General features: G+C 43.8%; 3 protein-coding genes across 4 annotated transcripts; 1 reads left to right on the forward strand and 2 right to left on the reverse strand.

The window, feature by feature from the left end:
* Positions 1 to 106: 106 nt before the first annotated feature.
* On the forward strand, positions 107 to 8,820 carry LOC147152846 (high affinity cGMP-specific 3',5'-cyclic phosphodiesterase 9A-like). The gene is made up of 14 exons (XM_086031134.1): positions 107 to 286; positions 699 to 848; positions 2,196 to 2,235; positions 2,316 to 2,418; positions 2,488 to 2,630; positions 4,655 to 4,714; positions 4,783 to 4,960; positions 5,605 to 5,727; positions 5,802 to 5,894; positions 5,970 to 6,037; positions 6,564 to 6,666; positions 6,842 to 6,946; positions 7,401 to 7,547; positions 7,640 to 8,820. The coding sequence occupies exons 1-14, from the start codon at positions 136 to 138 to the stop codon at positions 7,730 to 7,732; spliced, it is 1,557 nt and encodes a 518-aa protein (XP_085887260.1). The 5' UTR covers positions 107 to 135; the 3' UTR covers positions 7,733 to 8,820.
* Positions 7,822 to 17,202, reverse strand: clcn4 (Cl-/H+ antiporter 4). Its single transcript, XM_086031013.1, has 12 exons — positions 17,008 to 17,202; positions 15,903 to 16,057; positions 15,713 to 15,812; positions 14,772 to 14,959; positions 13,340 to 13,462; positions 13,060 to 13,266; positions 12,900 to 12,980; positions 11,922 to 12,467; positions 11,455 to 11,641; positions 10,814 to 11,212; positions 9,494 to 9,710; positions 7,822 to 9,413 (listed from the first exon to the last, which is right to left on the reverse strand). The coding sequence occupies exons 1-12, from the start codon at positions 17,021 to 17,023 to the stop codon at positions 9,323 to 9,325; spliced, it is 2,310 nt and encodes a 769-aa protein (XP_085887139.1). The 5' UTR covers positions 17,024 to 17,202; the 3' UTR covers positions 7,822 to 9,322.
* A 1,231-nt stretch (positions 17,203 to 18,433) lies between these two features.
* On the reverse strand, positions 18,434 to 20,272 carry plaat1l (phospholipase A and acyltransferase 1-like). Of its 2 annotated transcripts, none has more exons than XM_086043799.1 (5): positions 20,132 to 20,272; positions 19,927 to 20,065; positions 19,038 to 19,126; positions 18,806 to 18,970; positions 18,434 to 18,662 (listed from the first exon to the last, which is right to left on the reverse strand). In XM_086043799.1, exons 1-5 carry the CDS (start codon positions 20,138 to 20,140, stop codon positions 18,597 to 18,599), a joined length of 468 nt encoding a protein of 155 aa, XP_085899925.1. In that variant the 5' UTR covers positions 20,141 to 20,272; the 3' UTR covers positions 18,434 to 18,596. The 2 variants fall into 2 exon arrangements, with proteins under 2 accessions (XP_085899925.1, XP_085899918.1); XM_086043792.1 differs by having other exon boundaries at positions 18,767 to 18,970.
* Between the last annotated feature and the right edge of the window lie 608 nt (positions 20,273 to 20,880).

The following is a 20,880-nucleotide window of genomic DNA, read 5'->3' on the forward strand; positions in this document are numbered from 1 at the left end:
GTTGGATGATGTGAGCAAGCATGCACCAATCAGTGGAGCGAAGGGTAGATTGATGGATACATATGTGACTGGGTGGGTGCCTGGGTGGGTTTTCTGTCACATGCAGGTGCTCCTACACAAATCGGGCTTTTACATATGACACTGTCAAGAAATCTCATTTTCATTCCCGCAGCCTGTCATGTCCCACCTGGCCCGCAAATGGCCACAAAAATAATTCATTTTATGGTTAATGGGAAAGTGGAGCGAGCAGAGTTTGGAGCAGACTGCACGGCTGAAGATATAAAAGGTAAGAGGGAGGACTATAGTTACAATATATTAATACCATTTCATACAACTGTCTTATTTTCTTTAAAAAAAAGATATTTGTTTAAAAGGAAAGTGTCAAGAAACACAATGAAAGCTCATACAGTATATGAATCCCAAGTGCGACAAAAATCAGTGACGTGTGCAAAGACTTGAACTCCATGTGGTGGCGACAGGTCCTCCGGATAAAGAGCTTCATTCTCAGTGACACACAAACAAAGCATTAACCAGCCCCTCCAAGTAACTTTAATTAGCCAGAGAATAGATTTGATATTAAAACGAGAAAATGTGTTATACTGGATTTTGTATACTATTAACTTGGGAGTTAGCAAGGTTGCAGATGTGAAGCCGCTCATATTCGCCTGTCATCTGTAATGAACTCTGTAATGTGGCAGAGCTGTTTCGAGCGGCAGCAGCGGCGCCTCCTCATCACATCCTGAAGCTGTACAAAGCAAACGGCAGCGTGGTGAATATTTCGCCCATGTTGGAGCCCAACAGACAGGACTCGTACTACCGCCTGGAGGTGGTGGCATCTGACCTCCAGAGTGAGTGGCCTCTTCTGCAGTGGCACCAACATTCATTCTTTCTTTAGCAACCTTGGCTTGTCACCATCATGTGGTTTTTTTCTTTCTTTCTTTTTTTTTTAAATGATCTCTACAGTCTTCTGAGCGTCTGGCTGTACGTCCTTCTCACTACTTGAGTACTCACAAAAGGTTAGGGATATAGGTCTTGCAAGTGGAATTTCAGGAAAACCCAACCATGCACTATAACCTTCACAGGTGAAACTTAATTTGACCTTCTCTAAACTTTTGAGCCACCTATTAAAACAAAATTCTGATATAAATTTTGCAAGAGAAAAGCAAATTGGGCAAAAAGTACTGAAACATTGAGCAGTTGGACATAAGTCTGAGTCGAATGCCAAGGAGTCAGAGTCAAGACCGAGATAACAAAAAACACATGTCGAGTACTACAGCCCTGATTCTGGGCACATCTCACTGGGAGGAGGCCCCGGGCACGACTCAGGACATGCTGCAGAGACTAACTGTGTGTCTCCCTGGGAGCGCCTTGGGATCGCCCCCATAAGAGGTGCACCAAGTGGCTGGGCAGAGGTGAGTCCCTGGACTTCCATGCTTAACTCATTCACTGCCATTTACATATTTATTTGTCTTTTCACAGTCCAGCCAATCAATCCCAGGAATTTAATTACATTTTGTTCAAAAAAGAGGGTCTAAAACTGTCTGGAGTGAATGAGTTAAAGCGGAAGTCAACCCAAACATTTTTTTTTTCAAGACTATGTTCTATGCAGGCCCACTAGTTGAAACCTGGCATTCTGATTAATATTGCGTTTGTGGAATATGAGTTAAGCAGCAAAATCCACCCTTTTTTAGCCATCTCAGGGGGTGGCCATTTTGTCACCTCTGTTGGCTGACAATGACATTACAAATGCTCAGGGCTCAGGTAACAACCAATCAAGGCTCAGCTTTAGAAAACAGGTGAGCTGTGATTGGTCGTTACCTGAGCCCCGAGCAACTGTGATGTCGTTTTCACTCGACAAAAGTGACAAAATGGCCGCCCCCTGAGCTAAAAACGGGTGGATTAACTCTTACTCCACAAACGCAATATTTATCAAAATGCCTAGTTTCATTCAACTAGTGGGCCTGCATAGAACATTTTCTTGAAAAAAAATATGTTTGGTTTGACCTCTTTAATTTGCTGGCCTCGCGACCCAGCACCGGATTAGTGGAAGGAGAGGGATGGATGGTAAACTAAACTTTTTGGTGCGTTGTTGGCTCTTGAAATTCCATCCGCAAGACCAATATCACTTTCTTTTTTTGAGTAGTGTATTTTTTAAGTGTAGATGCGGTTCTAAGTGTACAACATATTGTGTGCAGGCATTCCTATAACAACTGATGTGGACAACATGGAGCACAGGTGAGTCCATCTCAGAGGTTAACTAACACAAGCATGAAAAACAGCAATAGTCTCACTTCCTTTGGTGTACGTGGCCTCAGACTGTATCACCTGGAGACCAAAGTCCAGGAAGAGGCAGGGAAAACCCCAGAAATCATCAGTGACCTGAAGAGTCAGGTGGAGTCTTTCAAGCAAAAGCTTGAGGTTTGTAATCCGGCTCAGACTCTGCATTGGCTCACGTGCATCACAGCTGAAATGTTTGTCCCTTCTCAGAGCGTCAAGCACATGAGCTGGATGGGTCTGTTCAGGGACGAGAGTGCCCACCAGCTTTCCAAGTTCTCGCCGAAAGCCAAAGGGCCTCAGTGGAACATGGAAGAGGAGCACCGGGACGTTCGCAGGAAGTTCCTCAACATGAGGTGACCGATTACACTGACTCACAGTGATTGGGGCACTTCAGAATAGTCCCATGTTTTGATCAAAGCCAATTTCGGGTGTTTTTAGCTGTGTGTTTTGGGTCATTATCCTGTTGAGACCATTTGAGACCAAGGTTCTTGACAATGGGAAAGAAGCACATTTGGCTGAATGCCTCGACAGTCTTGCGTTGCCATTGTACACTGCAAAGATTCGCTGTGCCAGGTGAAGCAAAGCAACTCGAGAACATCACTGAGCTGCCTCCGTGAGCCCATTTTCACAGTAGCTCCACTTTTTTTTGTACACGCGGCACAAGCAAAATTGAAGTTTACCTCCGATTAGAGAAAGGAATAACCCACTGTGGTCACTAAAATAACTTGAAATAATTGATTAGGCTGGGATCTTTCAACATGTATTTTGACAAGCCAATCCCAAAGCTTCTGGGAGTAGCTTGTGCAGATGAGACCAAACTTTTTGGCAAGTCACATGAGCTCTGATTACAGGCACAAAAAGTGGAGCATACCAAAAAAAATAAATACAAAGAAGAATACCGGGTATAAAACTTGGAGGAGACTTGGTTATGTACTGGGGTTACTTTGTTCCCTCAGAACCAGGCTGTTGAATCTTTGGATGGTAGGATCAAATTTCAAGTCACTCTGGAGCCAAATGTGCTGTCTAGTGTCAGAAAGCTTGGTCTCAGATGTACTAGTATGTCTATGTCTGCAAACATGAACAAGTCCGATGGCACTTGTATTCTCCTAACCAGAGGTGGGTAGAGTAGCCAAAAAATGTACTCAAGTAAAAGTACTGTTACTTCCGAATAATATGACTCAAGTAAGTAAAAAGTAGTCATCCAAATAATTACTTGAGTGAAAGTAAAAAAGTACTTGTGAAAAAACTACTCAAGTACTGAGTAACTGTAGCAACGTCTCATTTTTAATTTTTTTTTAAAACAACCATTCAATCAGGCGAAAATACAAAATAATCATCTTCAGGCAAATTAAAGTCCATCCAACCAATACAATGAATAACATTTAATTAAAGAATAGCCTTAAAAAATCTTAAGATAAATTCAAGTACTTTAATAAACAATAAAATAATAATAGTATAAATAAAAGAAATAAATTAAGCACAAATAGCACAAAATTTCAGCCCCTGTACTTTTTTTTTAACAGGCTTCGCAGGCAGAACAAGGTAGCCCATGAACTCTGAACAAATTGTGTGTGTGTGTGTGTGTGTGTGTGTGCGTGTGTTTCAGTCTGTATGTTTGTGACAAAACATGCAAAACAAACATTTCACTCAATTATGTCTATTAAGCTTTAACAGTAGTTGGCTCTCAAGGTTCTTGCAGTGAAGCTGTGATCGTTTTGCAGTAAATAGGAGTCCAGCATGACTGAAAAGTCTCTCCCAGGCTACAGATGCTGACATTTTCGATCCATTTCATCCGAAAACAACTCGTTCCTTTCCCCCAGCTGAAGTTGAATATGATCACGTGACGAGACTGCCATACGGCTACGTTTGATTGGTGAAGCACAGTTACATGATAGAGCCTGGCGCAGGTCTCTGACAAAATAAATGCACTATTCTCTGAGCGAGAGCGAGAGAGAGAGAGAGAGAGAGAGAGCCGTACGTACGCGGAGGGGATTTAAGTAACGGGTTCAATGTAGCCTAATGTAGCGGAGTAAGAGTACAGTTTCTTCTTCACAAATCTACTCAAGTAAAAAAATATAGTGATTTAAAACTACTCCTAGAAGTACAAAATTTCCCAAAACTTACTCAAGTAAATGTAACGGAGGAAATTGTAACACGTTACTGCCCATCTCTGCCCCTAACTGAGGCTTTATTAACATGCCACGTCAATACCATACGTTTACATGGAAGAGTCCTACCTGATCTCTACCATACATTAGTTCCTATCCATATCCTCACAGTACATCAGATGGAGGTGATATGTCCTGGACCCAAGAGGATCATGACCAAAACGCAGCTAAAAAATCTATTTAAATCACAGAAATAGTTTTGATTACAGCTCACTGCAGGTGATAGAAGAAGTGAGAGAGCATCTGAAAACTCCCGCTTTTGACAATTGGTGAGTGCTAACACACGCTCTGAGCATGCACTAGCTCCGCCCACACGCATTTGATGCGCTGTTGACAGGCAGTGGGAGGAACCAGAGATGCTGGTGCTCCTCCAGGTGATGTTCACCGACCTGGACTTCCTAACAGTGTTCCACATCAAGGTGGACATTCTACAGAATTTCCTGTTTGAGGTCTACTGCCACTACAACAACATTCCCTTCCATAACTTCCATCACTGCTTCTGCGTCACGCAGATGGTATGACCACCATTTTATACAATATAACTTTGAATATATAGTGCATTTCACAACAGCAGCAGGTGTAACAAAGCACTTTACATATTAAATGGAAATAATATATAACAAGATGGTGAAAGCAGTAAATCAAAACACAAATTGATGATACTAACACATATACAGTGGACACCAGAAAACAGCAGCGTCCGGCCGGGATGTAACAAAGGCATTGATTACTGTTGGTCATTGCTGTTGAGAAAGGAAGGGCTTTACCTTAACCCGCTGCCTAAGATGAAATAAGATGGATATAGTACACATTGAGGAGTTCAAGAACCACTTCTCATACATTATATACTGCGTGTACATATGAAAACCAACCGAGCCTCACATGAGCAAGCAATTGATGATGGAGGCTAGGGGAAAACGCCCTCGTAAGGAAGAAACCTGAAGAAGAACCCAGGCTATGTGGGGTCGGTTGGGTTGAGATGGAGACACAGAGTAGCGGGACAGAGGGTATTGCCAGAAAGACAAAATCAGGATAGAGGGGTTAAGGGACCGAGGTGGGATGAGAGAACAACAGACCAATATTCAGGGCCTCTGGCGGCGTAACTCCAGGACATCGAAATTTGACTCTCGATTTAAAAACGTGCTCTGCCGTTGCTCAGATGTACGGGCTCATTTGGCTGACAGACCTCAGGAACAACTTGGATCCGATGGACCTCCTGGTCATGTTGACCTCTGCTCTGTGCCATGACCTCGACCACCCCGGCTACAGCAACGTCTATCAGGTTGCCTTGCTCCTCTCGGCTCGCTTTCCTCCTTCTGTGAGATTGTTTTCGACATTTGTGTCTGAATGTGACAGATCAACGCCCAGACCGACCTGGCTCTCCGTTACAATGACATCTCTCCGTTGGAGAATCACCACTGCGCAGTCGCCTTTGGCATCCTGGCCAAGGTGTTTTGCATCCTCTTTTCAGCATCCGTTACTTTGAACAGGTTCCTCAATTCTTTTTTTGTCACTTCTGTGCAGGAGGAGTCCAACATCCTCAAACATGTGACCACAGAGCAGTACAAACACATTCGAGCCGGAATGATCAAGTAAGTGTTTCCCCCACGTTATCGGTTACAGCTGTTTAAAGTGGAAGTCAACCCAAACATTTTTTTTTTTTAAGACTATGTTCTATGCAGGTCCACTAATTGAAACCCGGCATTCTGATTAATATTGCGTTTGTGGAATATGAGTTAAGCAGCAAAATCCGACCCTTTTTAGTCATCTCTGGGGGCGGCCATTTTGTCACTTCTGTCGACTGAAAATGACATCGCAGATGCTCAGGGCTCAGATCACGACCAATCATGGCTCCGCTTCAGAAAACAGGTCAGCCGTGATTGGTCATTACCCGAGCCCTGAGTAGTTGTGATGTCATTTTCAGTCGACAGAAGTGACAAAATGGCCGCCCCCAGAGATGGCTAAAAACGAGTGGATTAACTGTTATTCCACAAACGCAATAATTATCAGAATGCCCAGTTTCATCTAGTGGGCTTACATAGAACATATTCTTGAAAAAAATATGTTTGGGTTGACTTGCACTTTAATTCTCTTTTTGATGTCACGATTTGTTTCCAGGTGCATTCTGGCCACCGACATGGCTAAACACAACGAAATCCTCAACAAGTTCAAGAGCATCCAGCCCGTGTTTGACTTCAGAAACAAGGATCACAAGGAAGTGGTAAAGAATTGAACCTTCACCCAAGAACACTTCTTTCTCATAGACCATTTCTCCTGCTGTCCTCTAGTGACACTGAAATAAGTCAGTATCAGATAAAATAAGGTTTGCCCATTCTCATTTACATGCTGGAGCTCTTGCTTTTAATTGGAAATATTTTTTGTTCTTCCATGCGTAGCTGATGAAGATCATGGTGAAGGTGAGCGACATCTCCAATGAGGCCAGGCCAATGGCAGTGGCCGAGCCCTGGCTGGACTGTCTCCTGCAGGAATTCTTCAACCAGGTTTGAAGCACAAACAGGAAATGGCGCGATGATGACACTTTTGATTGTAAAAAGTGCTCACATTAGTCGGTAAATAAGGATTGATTCCTACCGCGACTGAACAAAATCTGAGTGTAATTCATGCCCCCTTTAAAAATAGTTGTAATTTCTTCTCAATGCCACAAGATGGCGGGAGGGCACTACTTTTGTCCAAATGAAGCTCCTTGACTCACTTCAACATAGTTCTCTGTCATCAGGATGCCACCAAAGTGTTTTTGTCTAAAGACAGCGCTTCACCAAAGTTCCCCGGAAACAAGATGGCGCACCAAAAGCAGCGAATAATTGAGTTTTTCCAATACCCCGCGAGCATGTGACCGAGCGCTCATCATATGATTAGGTGTCAAGGATGATTATGAATGCTACTGAAAGTGGTGTGAGAGGACCCGTTTGTGTGGTGGTCATGTCTGGACTGCAGGGCGACACAGAAAAACTCAAGGGGCTTCCGGTGACTCCATTCATGGACCGCGACAAAGTGTCCAAGCCGTCCTCCCAGACCAGTTTCATTCGCTTTGTCCTGCTGCCGCTCTTCACAGAGCTCACGAAGCTTTTTCCGTGTCTGGAGGTACAGTTATTATTTGAATGAAATCTCAAGTTTATAAGGACAACCTGTTAAGCGGTTTTGTTTTTTTGTTTTTTTCATGCATTGCCCCGTAGCAACATATTCTGGAGCCGGTGAGGCGAGCCCTGGAGTACTACTCGGACCTGGAGCGAGCCACCCAGCAGGAGGCGGCGGCCAGCAAAGCCTGATGAGCAAGACATTAGAAGTTATGTCTTAGCCAATGTGTGAGAGTAGGTCGTGTTTACCATAATCACACAACCCAAGCGTTAAGCATATCAAAGGTCATCTAAACATTTTATTTTGTATGACTGTGTTTACATGTTCCAAGCAAAGTGCAAATGTCTGATAAACAGTTTAAATTAATTCAGGTGTGTCCAACTAAATACATGAAATCATATAAATACACATACATCAATTCTCTTGGCATTTCAAGACAGAATGTTTGGATCAACATTTACAAATGAGGAATTCAGTGTGACAGAAGGGAGCAGCTGACTTGCGTTCGGCTCTTTCTCACCACAACAAAAGCACGTCACGGGACATTAAAAATGCCTTCTGTTAACTCCTGGTAAACATTTCAGTTCCCTTTGTTTTTATTCGCGGCACAAATGAAATCCTGCATCTGCAGTTGGTAGGTTGGGAAAGTGGGAAGCGTGCAGTTTTAGTGTCCAGTGTACTTGGTGACATTGTCATGATTAGATACACTAAACTATTAAAATAATCCGTTAAAACAATTACAATGATCAGTTAATGAACCAGTAATTCCTTTGAGCCTTAAAAAGACACATGCACAGATAAAGTGGTACCTTGACTTACGAGTCTGATTTGAGACTGAGCTCGTAAATCAATTTACTTGTACAGTGGTGCCTTAAGATACGAGTTGAGTACTTCATCATGTGTGTGAGCGACTTGGCCACCGGGGATCAGTATATTACAGTCATGCAGACAAAAATGAAGAGTTTCACAACTATTGTGACTTAGTAAGCTCCAGAAATATTAATTTGTCGCAAAGGATGAAGGATATATGCTTGTGAGTATTATATTGTCTTTTTACATGTTGCTGCACTGTTTGTGTTCAAATATCAGTTGCCTGAAGCATTATAGCACCACAATATAGATGCTATTCATTCGCCCATCTATGGCATTTCCCATTGTGTTAACATTACACTCGCAGACTATAAGGCAAAGTAATGTGATTGTTTTAAGTACACAACATGTAATTATTTCATTTTTATGTTTAGCTTGTCATTAAACTTCAACTGGGAGTAGCATTAAACAGCTTGAAGCCTCTTTTTTTTTTGTGAAGATTTTTCATCTGCCAAACTGCTGCTTCGGAGTCAAATTGAGCTCACCGTCACCACTCGTACCCCCAATTTCTTTCTCAAGTCCTTACAAGTCGAGTCACTCGTATCTCAAGGCATTGATGTATATCAAATTATGCAATGCTGGGCGGATGTTGCGGCATTTGCCGCCACCATTCAGTGGTGGCGTATCTGAAGCTCATGCGTACCGTAAACTTTAGCTAGAAAAACAAAGCTAAAAAAACAAAAAACAAAAAGACAAACACAACTCATAACTCACAAGTTTGTGCACTTGTAAGTCAAGGTACGACAGATACAAGCATTCACAGTACAAGCTTATTGTCCCAAAAATGACTCACGCCATCGGACCATGTTGAGCGACGCGGGTGGACAGTCACAACACGCACATGGATTAGCGCACAAGTTGAGGCTGGCCTTTCAACAAATGGGAGGGGCTTCTCTCAGAAGGTCAAGAGGTTAATTGAACATGATGGATTCAGGATCCTGGTTCATCATTTGCGCCATGTGACGCAGAACGTCCTTCTTGGTGATGATGCCGAGCAGACGCCTGGCGAGACGACAACCGGATTAATAAGCAGCCAGTAACAGCATGAACTTTGTGACGGCTCTTGTGACGTCGCATCTCACCCGCTGCGTGTGACCAGGCACTGGCGGAGGCCCAGCTTGCGGAATATGTCCACTACCGTCTCCATGGGCGTGTGGTCAGTGACGGTGAAGGGGCTCAGGTTGAGGATGCGGCGCAGCTTCAAGGGCTGCGGCGTGCTGGCTGGCAGCTGCGGCGCGTCCTCTGTGAAGTACACCACCGAGCTGCTCACCACGCCATCTTGTTTTTGACGAGCAGTTTCTGCGGGGACACACAAAGGGGGATTTCACATTTATGTCCATATTGGGTTTTGTTACCCAACCATTTCAGCTGTATTAATCCAATTGTAATAAACCCTTCCAGGTGAAGTATGAGGCACGTCATCCATGCGGAGATACTTAAAGGTAAAGGGAGATAACAAAATTCCGTTACTGACTACAAATTATGATCAAAATCTATGACGAACTCCTCTCATACGCAAGCCGCCGCCCTGTGCGACAGGCCATCCATCCAGCAGCAAGTTTCTCTTACCCAATCACCCGTCCTGGTGTTCAGACTAAGACACCATGTAACTGGAATACCTTGTGTCACAGGCTACATTGTGGTAAAATGTGTGGAGAGATTGCTAGAAAAACTTGCAGTGGGATGTTAAAATGTCAGTTGTTACTCTTTCAAAGTTCCTTACTTTACTTTCAAAGTTATGCCATGTTCAAGGAAAGAATGTTTTGTGTTTCTGAACAATATTTGATTAAAAAAAACAAAAAAACATCATAGGGCTGCTCGATTATGAAAAAAAAATTAATCATGATTATTTTGGTAATAATTGAAATCACGATTATTGAAACGATCTTTTTTTTGGTACAAAACAAGAAAATATTTAAACGTAAAAAATATAAAGACAAATAAATGTATGAAATTACTTACTTAAAACAAGGTGCAAATGTATAAATTCAAGTATGAGTTTCTTGTGCAAACAAACATATTGCGTTGGATATAATGAATATAAATTATCGTAATTGTAATAGAATTTCGATTAATTGCACAGCCCTAAAAAAAAAATTAAAAAAAATCACATCACCGCTGAAATACGTACATAACGGCCTTATCGAGTATCTTTGTAGCAGTAAGAAATCAAATCTAAGTACTTGTACTCAGTCTGGAAAAAAAGTGATATTGGTGCATCCAGATTAAAAATGAATGGACAGTTTATACTAATGACAGGAAGTGACATGAAAAAAAACTTAAACGGCAATTGTTCACGTGGCCAGGTCGCAAACTCCAACAAGGCCTGAAGGTTATTAACAGCGGAACAATGTCTTGCGTTACCGTGCGTTGCCTGGCAAAGGAGAACCGAGCCGACTCACTGATGGCAAGCGTGAGGTCTCTGCGCTGCACAAAGCCGATGAGCCTCTCAGAATCTCGGGACACAACCACCGGGAAACCGTTATAATCGGTGTCTTTGATCAACATCTCCACGTCCTCAACAGTGGTGGCATCCTGCGTGAGGACGGCCAGCGGCGGGTCGTTCCGACGGGGCCGCATCACATCGGCGGCCAGGGTGCGGTGCGTGAACTCATCCCTGACATCCAGGTACGGGTATCCGTTGAGCTGGATGTGCGACTCGTAGATGCCCTCTTTCCCGAAGGCGTCCGCCACCCACTTGCTGGTGACGGCGGCCGCCATTAGCGGAACGATGTACTCGAGACCACCGGTCAGCTCGAACATGATGACCACCAAAGACACAGTCATCCTGGTCACGCCGCCTGAAATAATGCAACACAATGAATAAGATATTTTTTTTAAAAAACACCTCATCATCTCCAGCTATTTTGTTCTCTCATCCTACCTCGAAACGACTTAAATGACGCTAACATGTATGCTTTTGAAATGTCATCGGGAGCTGCAGTAGTGGATCGAAAAGCACGCAATCACGGTTCCCCGGCAAACAGGCAAACGCCACACACAAAGGCCGCAGCCTGGCTTGGAAAATGAGATCCACCCTTACCCAGACAGGCGGCGGCGCCCACCATGGCGTAGAGTCCGGGTGTGACGCAATCAGCCCCGGGCCGGCACCAGTTTTTGAAGATGATCCAGTCGTGATGGTGGTACGCCATCTGCTCCACTGCGATGCCCACAATTCGCCCTGCGATGGCGCCCACTGCCATGCTGGGAATGAAGAGGCCTGACGGGATCTGGTGACATCACCGTCGTCATGTCATCAAGCCAGTGTTTTCGAATGGCAAGTCAATTCCATTTCATTACTATATAGTGCCAGTTTACAACAAAAGCTATCTCAAGATGCTTTACACACTGAGCAGGTCAAGAACTCATACGTGAAAGAAAACCAACTGAACCCCACACGAGTGAGAAACGGAAGGCAAGGAAAACCTCTAAGACAAGATAAAGATACAAAAGTAACGGCAACGACAAAATATGTATCTGGGTTTACAAACCAAACTGAATTGGACCGACCTTCATGCCGAAAGTAAAGATGGTGATGACGATCTTGAAGATTAGAGCGAGCGCCAGCTGCCACAGAGCGTTGTAAACACCGGGGCCAGCCGGGCGGTCCGGAATATCGTCCACGGGCCGGCTCATGTTTGGGTTGTTGATGTAGTCGCAAAGCTGCGACGACTCCAGCGCTCCGCAATCGTTGAAGAGCTCAGAGATGAGCTCGCTGGTGCTGCGCCGGGTGTACGGGTTGGGATACGCCAGCACGGCCGTGATAGCCGTCACCGCGATGACCTCCAGAACCGGATACTTTCCCAGCTGCGTCGTCTTCCTCCGTCGGCACCAGGCGATGTTGGCGCGGATGAAGAGGGTCCCCCAAAGGCCGCCGAAGACGCCCAACAGGATGAAGGGCACCAGCTCGGCCATGTACCACGGCGTGTGGTACTCCACGTAGAACAGCACCAGGCGGCTGTTGCCAAACGGGTTGATGGAGCGCAGCGTGAAAGCAGCAACTAACGCCGCAAAGAAGGAACGCCACAAAGTCTTGAGGGGGAAGTAGTAGCTGACCTGCAGGAGACAAGGAGGAAGTTGATTGGTCTAGGCAGGGGTTCTCAAACTTTTTCAGTCCAGGGACCCCTTCAAGGGGAAAAATCTTTCCACAGATCCTCTCATAAATTGGAATGCCAACGAAACATTACCACCACTCGGCACCACTAAATGCCATGGAATTTTTTTGAACATTTGAACCTAAAAATTCACAACGTGAGAAAGAAACTTCACCAAACTCAATTGAATTAAATTCATCATTTATCCAGCAGCCAGGCTCATGTGCACTGCTAGCATGACGTGATTTAAATTAGGATTATTGCTAATTATTTTGAGGACCAACAAGTTTATGGTTAGGCGACCCCGGTTTGAGAACCATGCGTGCTACTGAAGCAAATCTCGAGCTCGCAGATGGAGGAAAAACAGATGCTGCAAGGTGATGACAGAACTCACCTCTTCCAGACTGAAGAGAACCCCTCCGATGGGTGCGCCAAAAGCCACCGACACGCCGGCCGCCGCTGCAGCTGATAACACCTGCACACCCAGCAATTCATGTGCTGATCTGGCGTGTCTCCCAACACAATCACGTGAGAGACAACAAACACGCAAGTACCTCTCGCCGTTTGCCTTCGTTCTTGCTGTACTTGGAGAAGAGACTGCAGAAGAGGTTCCCGCAGCAGCACGCGACATGGACCAGAGGACCCTCCTTCCCCAGGCTGAGGCCCGACGACACGGCCAGAACCAGCGTGACCGTCTTGATGAGCAGCGTCCATTTCCCCAGGTAACCACGGATGATGAAGCCACTGAGGATGGTCTTGATCTGAAAATTCAGCGCATCAGGTCAGTTTTACCTGCCGTGGTCGTGAAAGCCTGATTCCCCGCCACTAACTCACCTCCGGGATTCCTGAGCCGCAAGCGTACGGCGCAAACACTCGCACCAGTGACACAGCCAGGAAGGAGAAGGAAAGAGCCCACAGGACGTACAGCAAGTAGTTTAACACATAGGGTCCCGCTCCCTAAAAAAAGGTCAAACGTGATGTGAAATGACGTGATTTTCTGTTCACGGTAATAGAAAAAAACCCACAATACGTTAAACTCATCACTATTTAAGCTGATAAAGGGTCAATCAGGTGACCAGGGTACTCACGGATGGCAGAACACGAGTGGCTATCACTGACCTGAACAGAACTTTTTAACGGATATCGTAAGTAGCTGTACTGAGATAATTGCAAGACTGCCTAGTGGCGTAATAGCCACTTCTAAGGGGACGGATAGGGAACCAAACCTCAACCCCGCAGCCAAATGCCAGAGAATAAAGCAAAGCGGAAGGCTCATCCGCGATTGACGTGAACGTAGCATCAGTCAATGATAGAAGGGTTCGTTGTTCTTTCGGAGATCACTACTCGCATTTTTGCCACGCAGTAAAGTGGTGCCCTGAGACACGAGTGACCCAACTTACACGTTTTTCGAGATACGAGCCGTCAATTGCCCAATTTTTTGCTATAACTTGCACCCATAAACTTGAGATGGAAGCGCTGAATAGTAACAGGTGACTCAACTCACTGCACAACAAGCGGTAGTTTGTTGGATATAGTTAGTAGGCATTCTTCAAAAACAATGCTTCAAGTTGTTTATTGTCTCTCTCAGTTGAAGGTTACTTTCAAACTGATGAAGGAACAAAGAGAAATATGTGTGCATTTAAAGCAACCACATAGCCTCTGCTACCTGAACGCTAACATACAACGGGAAACTATATCGACACAACAGCTAACAATTAGCATCTATGTCATGGTGTTTGTTACACTTTAAGCAATACCTGAACACAAACTTTGCTAGAACATATGAAGTCAGTCCATGGAACAATGTCCAAAGGTATATAGTCGTAATCCTTCGTAAAAAAAATGACAAATAAGTGGCATACTGTTAAACTGACAGGAGGCGAGACATCGCGATGAACAGTGTATACATCTTTCTGTCTTATACTGCCCCCACGTGGCCAAGATGCGCACACCAGAATGAGCAGCACAAATGAAGGAGAAAGTGTGACAAGAGCATGCTTAATTCTGATTAAATATGTCATTATTGTTTGTTTTCATAAAGTGTAATAAACTGCTAGATTTCTTTTTGAAAAAAAAAAATCCTACATTTTTTGGTGGGAGGTAAGAAGCCTGAGATGCATTAATGGCATTTTCATTCATTTGAATCGGGGAAGAGTATTTGAGGAAAGATGATTTGAGATACAGGTGCTTTTATGAGTGTGGTCCAGGAACGAAATCAGTGCCACTGTATTGATGACGTCTTGGAGACGTGTCGTATTTTTCTGACCTCAGAATGGCCTGTCATCAACTCCGCCCACTTCTGCCACTGCGGACACTTGTCACGGTCGTCAAAGGTCGTCTCGTTGGATGTCCAGCAGCACTGCTCGTGGCTGTACCAGAAGGCGGACAGACACACACCCTCCTTCAGGTCCGTCATCCAGTCCACCGCCAGGTCGATGACTCCGGCCAACGTACCTGGACGACACATAACTGCACACCTGAGCCAGGCCAAATTCATTTTGCGCACTACACAGAAGCGCAAAATACTCTGAGGACTCGATGTAAATAAAAACTTAGCATGCGCAATGTAATTTCTCAGTGAACTATGGTGGCTAATTTAGCAGTTTTGAAGAGCGCGTCTGAAAGAGGTGTAAACCTACATCGCAGTTAGTAGTCATGACTGCAGTTACAATGTCAATGAGAGGAAATGGAGAACATATGTATGTTTTTTGAAATGCAAGAAAACAAAATGGAGCCTTATTGTCTAGTCAGCAATGCAATATTTGAGCTTCTGGATGATCTAAGGGCCATGCCAGTCATAAGAAGGAGTCATGCCATGTTACCAATGACTCAACTCCACAAAGTTTTTCTACATGTGTTCAAGCAACGCTTGTGTTGGCTTGCCAAAATCATCAATCACTGTACATTCTTTTAGTAATTTTAGTCAACAAATTTGTATTTCTTTAGTTTGCTTTTAGATGTCTTTAATATTCCCCCCCCCAATGTTTTGAAATGTTGCACTTTTAATGATGTGAAGCACATTGAGTTACCTTGTGTAGGAAACACGCTCTATATACAAAGTTGCCTTGCCTATTATGTACTTGCTAGCCTCCCCAAACTTATGAAGCTCTTTAATATGTTTCAATGGTATAATGAAATAATCCAAAGGAGGAATGGCAGACTTGCTGTAACAGAGTTCACATGCAGTTCCTCGAGCGCCTGCCAAACCTGAGAGGAGTCCAATGAGCAGCATCACCACCCATCCTGACCAGGCATCCAGCAGGCTCTTGGTCAGCTCCCATATGGACTCTTTACTCTTGCTGGTGATCTTAAAGAAAAACAAAAACCCATCCATGTTCATGCAGAGTTTTAGTGGAAATGAAAGGCAGTGGCACAACCACCAAACATCTTGTTCAACCTTGCGGTGGCGGTCAGTGTCTCTTGACTTCTCCCTCAGCCAGTCGATAGTGTGGAAGTCTTCATAAGTGGCAACGTCAGGGAAGGGCTCCTCCAGGAAGTCCATCAAGTTGCCAGCTCCGTTCATCTCATCTGTGGGTGTGGCGCTACTCACACCTGAAGAAGGTAGCATAGCATGCGACTCTTAGTGGGACAGTAGGACCAGGGGAGAAAAGTTATTATGTTTCTAAAGGCTCATGACTGACATGGTGCCCTCGAAAATAGCTATTTTAAATTAGAGGTATGTGTGCCAGATATTTGCACGCATACCACTACAAGAAGACTTAAAATGTGTTCCCATCATTTATATCATTTTTTTAACTGGGCGCATGTGATTTTGGCATGTCCCACCCACTCTGCTGCTCTGCTACGACAGTGTGCAATGAGATTATAAATAATACTAAATCATTTTTTGCAACGGTTTATTGTCCACAGCAAGACATTTGATAAATGAGTCATTTTGATCATGCATATTCTATTTCCATAATCACGGAGGAATAATTGTCTCTTTTACTGGCGAGCTTGACCAATATGCATTTCTAACAGCATAGCAAATGAATATGAAGTTCAATGGGATTTTTTTTGTGTAAATTTGAAGTCTAAAAAGCACTTTATGGTGATATTGACTCTTAATTCCGCTCAAGTTTCAATGTGCGACAGACAACAGATGTTTTACACACTCAGCATATTGAGTGCATTATATCCATCACAGTCATCGCCGTCAATAATATATATTCATTTATAATGTAAACGCACATTAATCAATACTTCACAAATTGTTGTGCATATGTCTTTTTTTTAGATTTATTCCTATGGATGAAACTGAGAGCTGTGATACTTCACGGTAGGCTACCCTAACTCGCAGCGTATGGACAGCAATTGTACTTTGGACCGCTTGTGTGAGCAATTTATAATTCAACTTCTAAATCGTTTCCGACAACAGCGTTAAATGAAATAAGAGGTTCCTACAATAAATGCTTTCATATTATTATCAAGCTGCCTGCAAATTAATTTTGAACACTAGTCACACTCGTCGGCTAGCTCTTTAGCATGTTGAATCAAATTACCTTCGGCGGCCTCCATTTTAGAGTCCGTCCGTGCGCACGGGAAGACAATATTAGAATTCGGTTGTATTTGACTGGATAGGAATCACCGCTGCCATTTTGGGTCCGTGTGTAGACATGGGGAAAAAAAACGTCAAACCAGTAAATGCTCCAGTCTTCCTTGTCCTGGAGCCATCAGCTGTCTCAATTATCGCGAGAACAGCATTCAAAGATCCTCTATAGACCTAAATACAAAGAGGAATCACGCTGTCTAAAAAAGGCAGCTTTATAAATACAGTACAGTATAGCACATTTCAAACACAAGGCAACTGAACGTGCTTCTCAAGACAGAACATCTAAAAGCATTTATAAACACAACAACTGATGACATTCATAAGCAAAGCAGAGAAAACAAAAGCATCTTACCAAAATTACTAAAAGAATGTACATTGACAATCAACTTAAAAGTAAAAGAATAAAAAGAGGTTTCTAAAGTTACAAAAAGAAAGAACGTCCGCTGATAGTGTAGTGGTACACACGCCTGAGTTGTGTGCGGGCAGCGTGGGGTCGATTCCCGCTCAGTGACAGTGTCTATGTGTGCCCTGCGACTGGCTGGCGACCAGTTCGGGGTGTAGTCTGCCTTCGCCCATTGACGGCTGGGATAGGCTCCAGCAACTCCCCGCGACCCTATACAGGATAAGCGGTTTGGAAGATGACATGATGACATGACAAAAAGAAAGAATTTATTTTAAAAGGTTTATAAGACCTTAATCAAAGATATTGGGGGTAAATTAGCTGCAGCTGTTTGATGTTCTTTTGAGGGAGTCCAATCAGAAGCACGTTACAATAATCAAGTCTACTGGAGAAAAAATAATCTTAATAATATTCTCTCGCTCGTCCCTATACTCTCTCTCTCGTCCACACCAGCGCACAGGCACTTTCACTCTTCTGCCTCACGCATGCGCATTGCGCACACCACATTCATACGTCACGCACAAGCTGTCACAATTCCCGCAACACAAGGCTCAACCATCCATCCGTCCATTATCTATACCGCTTGTCCTCACAAGGGTCGCGGGGAGTGCTGGAGCCTATCCCAGCAGTCTTTGGGCAGTAGGCGGGGGACACCCTGAATCGGTTGCCAGCCAATCGCAGGGCACGCAGAGACAAACATCCGCACTCACAATCACACCTAGGGCCAATTTAGACAGTCCAACTTACCATGCATGTTTTTGGAATGTGGGAGGAAACCGGAGTACCCGGAGGAAACCCACGCAGGCACGGGGAGAACATGCAAACTCCACACAGGGAGGCCGGAGCCGGGATCGAACCCACGACCTCTGAACTGTGAGGCGGACGTGCTAACCAGTCGACCACCGTGCCACCCAGGCTCAACCATGCTATTAAAAAAATATTAAAAAATAAAGTCAAGAAATGAGATCATTCAACATACATGACACAAAATAGCTTTATTTGAAAAAAAAATGCAGTCATGCATTTTATTTTTTCTTAAAAAGTTGCAATCAAGATGCTCAAATGAAAAAGACAAAATGAGAGCAAATGTTCTAATCTCGTCAATATCGCTGCAATGAAGAACTACATCAGAATCATTTTCACAGCTTCTTCTCCTCAAACAGCTTCTCCCACGCAGGCATGATGTGCTCGTAGATTCTCTCAATCTGCCAAGCGCACACAAAACAACTGGAACTTTAGACTTCGGCGCAATGTTATATTGAGCAGCCAATATCTGCCTTACATGGTAGCTAAAACATATTTGACTGACGTGATGTATTGAGAGCTTCAAAGTATTGAGAGCTTTGACCTGCTCTGACTTTTTCACTCCGTATCTAAAGAGTGTCGCCTGGTGCTCACTGTTGTGGAACAAAATGTCAAAGGTCACTTCTTGTCCCATCATGTCATCGATGGCCTGTTTCACGACGGTGAGGAAATCTCTGGCTGGGAAGCAGTCATCCAGCATGTTGTTCACCTAAACAGGACAACGATGTTCTCATTTGCATGTTGAAGCCGCATTCATAGACCACGCGGCGTATCACCTTGTACTTCTTCCCCAGCAGCTCGATCGGATCTAATTTGACTTCTGAACGTAGGGCCCGGCCAAAGAGCGGCAGCTTGGAGTCAGAATCTGCGAAGGCATGCAATTCTTAAAAGAAAGTCAACCCAAACATATTTTTTTCCAGAATATGTTCCATGCAGGTCCACTAGTTGAAATACGGCATTCTGATTAATATTGAGTTTGTGGAATATAAATTAAGCAGCAAAATCCACTTTTAGCCAACTCAGGGGGCGGCCATTTTGTCAATTCTGCCGACTGAAGATGACATGGAAGTTCCTCAGGACTGCGAGAACGACCAATCATAGCTCACCTGCTTTCTGAAGCTGAGCCATGATTGGTCATTATCTGAGCCCTGACCAACTTCAATGTCATCTTCAGTCAAAGCAAGTGACAAAATGGCCGCTCTCTGAGCTAGCTAAAAACAGGTGGATTTCTCATATTCCAACGCAGTATTAATCAGAATACCGTGTTTGGACTAGTCGGCCTGCATGGAACATATTCTGGCAAAAAATATGTTTGGCTTGACTTCCCCTATAAAGAATAAATTCAAAAACAAAACAAAGACAAATGTACAGTGGTTGGAAGTCTTCATACCCCCTGTTAGAATGCCAGGTTTTTGTGATATAAAAAAATGAGACCAAGGTAACTAAATTCCAAACCTTTTACAGAATTTACCATTCCTACAATTTGTGAAACTCAACTGATCTTTTAAAAAATCTTTTATATTATTCCCATCTGACAAAATGCATGCTGCTGCACTGAAGAAAATCCCACAAGTTGTTAAAAATCACATTTAACCCGGTTTTGAATATGATTGGTTCATTCTGGCATTTGAACAGGGGTGTGTAGACTTTTTATAAGCACTTTACCTCGAGATGTCAGGTGAGCCACGTAGCGAACGCCATCCCTCTCCCCGTAGTAGATGCCAAAGTGGGAGAAGTACTTGTTCCTCGGATACTCCACAATGTCTCCAGGGAACAGCTTGGCTGGGTAAGGTTTCTGCAAAGACTGCACAAACAAGAGGCACAAAGGTGTTGTCTGTACTGAAGAAAACGCATCAGGTTTACTGCTCACCTGGCCCATGATTTCAAGCTGTAAGTGTCACTCTGCACGTGTTCTGTCCCAGGTCGAAGTGGCAATGTGAGGCCGTGTCAGTAAACAACATGGTAACTCCTCCCTGGCCATGGGAGAGCATTTGTTTATGGTCACGCTGGCGTCTTAGCTGATGTGATTTTTTTGGGCGTTTGTAGTTGACATCCATGGCTGAGTCGTCTTCACTGCGTACAGCCTGTGAAGCAGCTGTTTCCTGCTCACAAGGTGAAAGAGGAAGTCCCTTTTTTCATTAACAGTGTACATATATTCACCAAAGAGCAACATAAAATCCAACTTAGCATCTTTATTCATTTTGGTTTAAATCATTCTGCTCACAATGAAAAAAAAAAGATCACTTTTTATTTGGGAAATGACATCAAAATGTAGCAATGATTCTGACAACAATGATGCAAAATTCCAAAACGGGGAAACAACCAAAAAGACGACCCATCAAAAACATTACATTGATAAGCAATAATAATCAATAGGAAACACAATTTTTTTTCTGGCAGCTAATTTTCGCAATTTTTTGGGATGCAAAATCCTGAACTGATCTTAGTTCTTCCCTATCACCTCAAGGTTACGTTTTTGAGCTATAGGATCACCGTTTTCTTAAAAAATATGCAATATTTGTGTACGTATGAAAATAAAACACTAGGATGGAATAGTTGCAAGCTTTGAAACCTAAAAAACAGCATAAAACAAAATAGAACTTAAAACGGTATGCCCAT

This window comes from Filicampus tigris, chromosome 1 (genome assembly GCF_054856515.1).
Source record: "Filicampus tigris isolate MCC_2025a chromosome 1, RoL_Ftig_1.0, whole genome shotgun sequence".
NCBI classification, from domain to species: Eukaryota; Metazoa; Chordata; class Actinopteri; order Syngnathiformes; family Syngnathidae; genus Filicampus; species Filicampus tigris.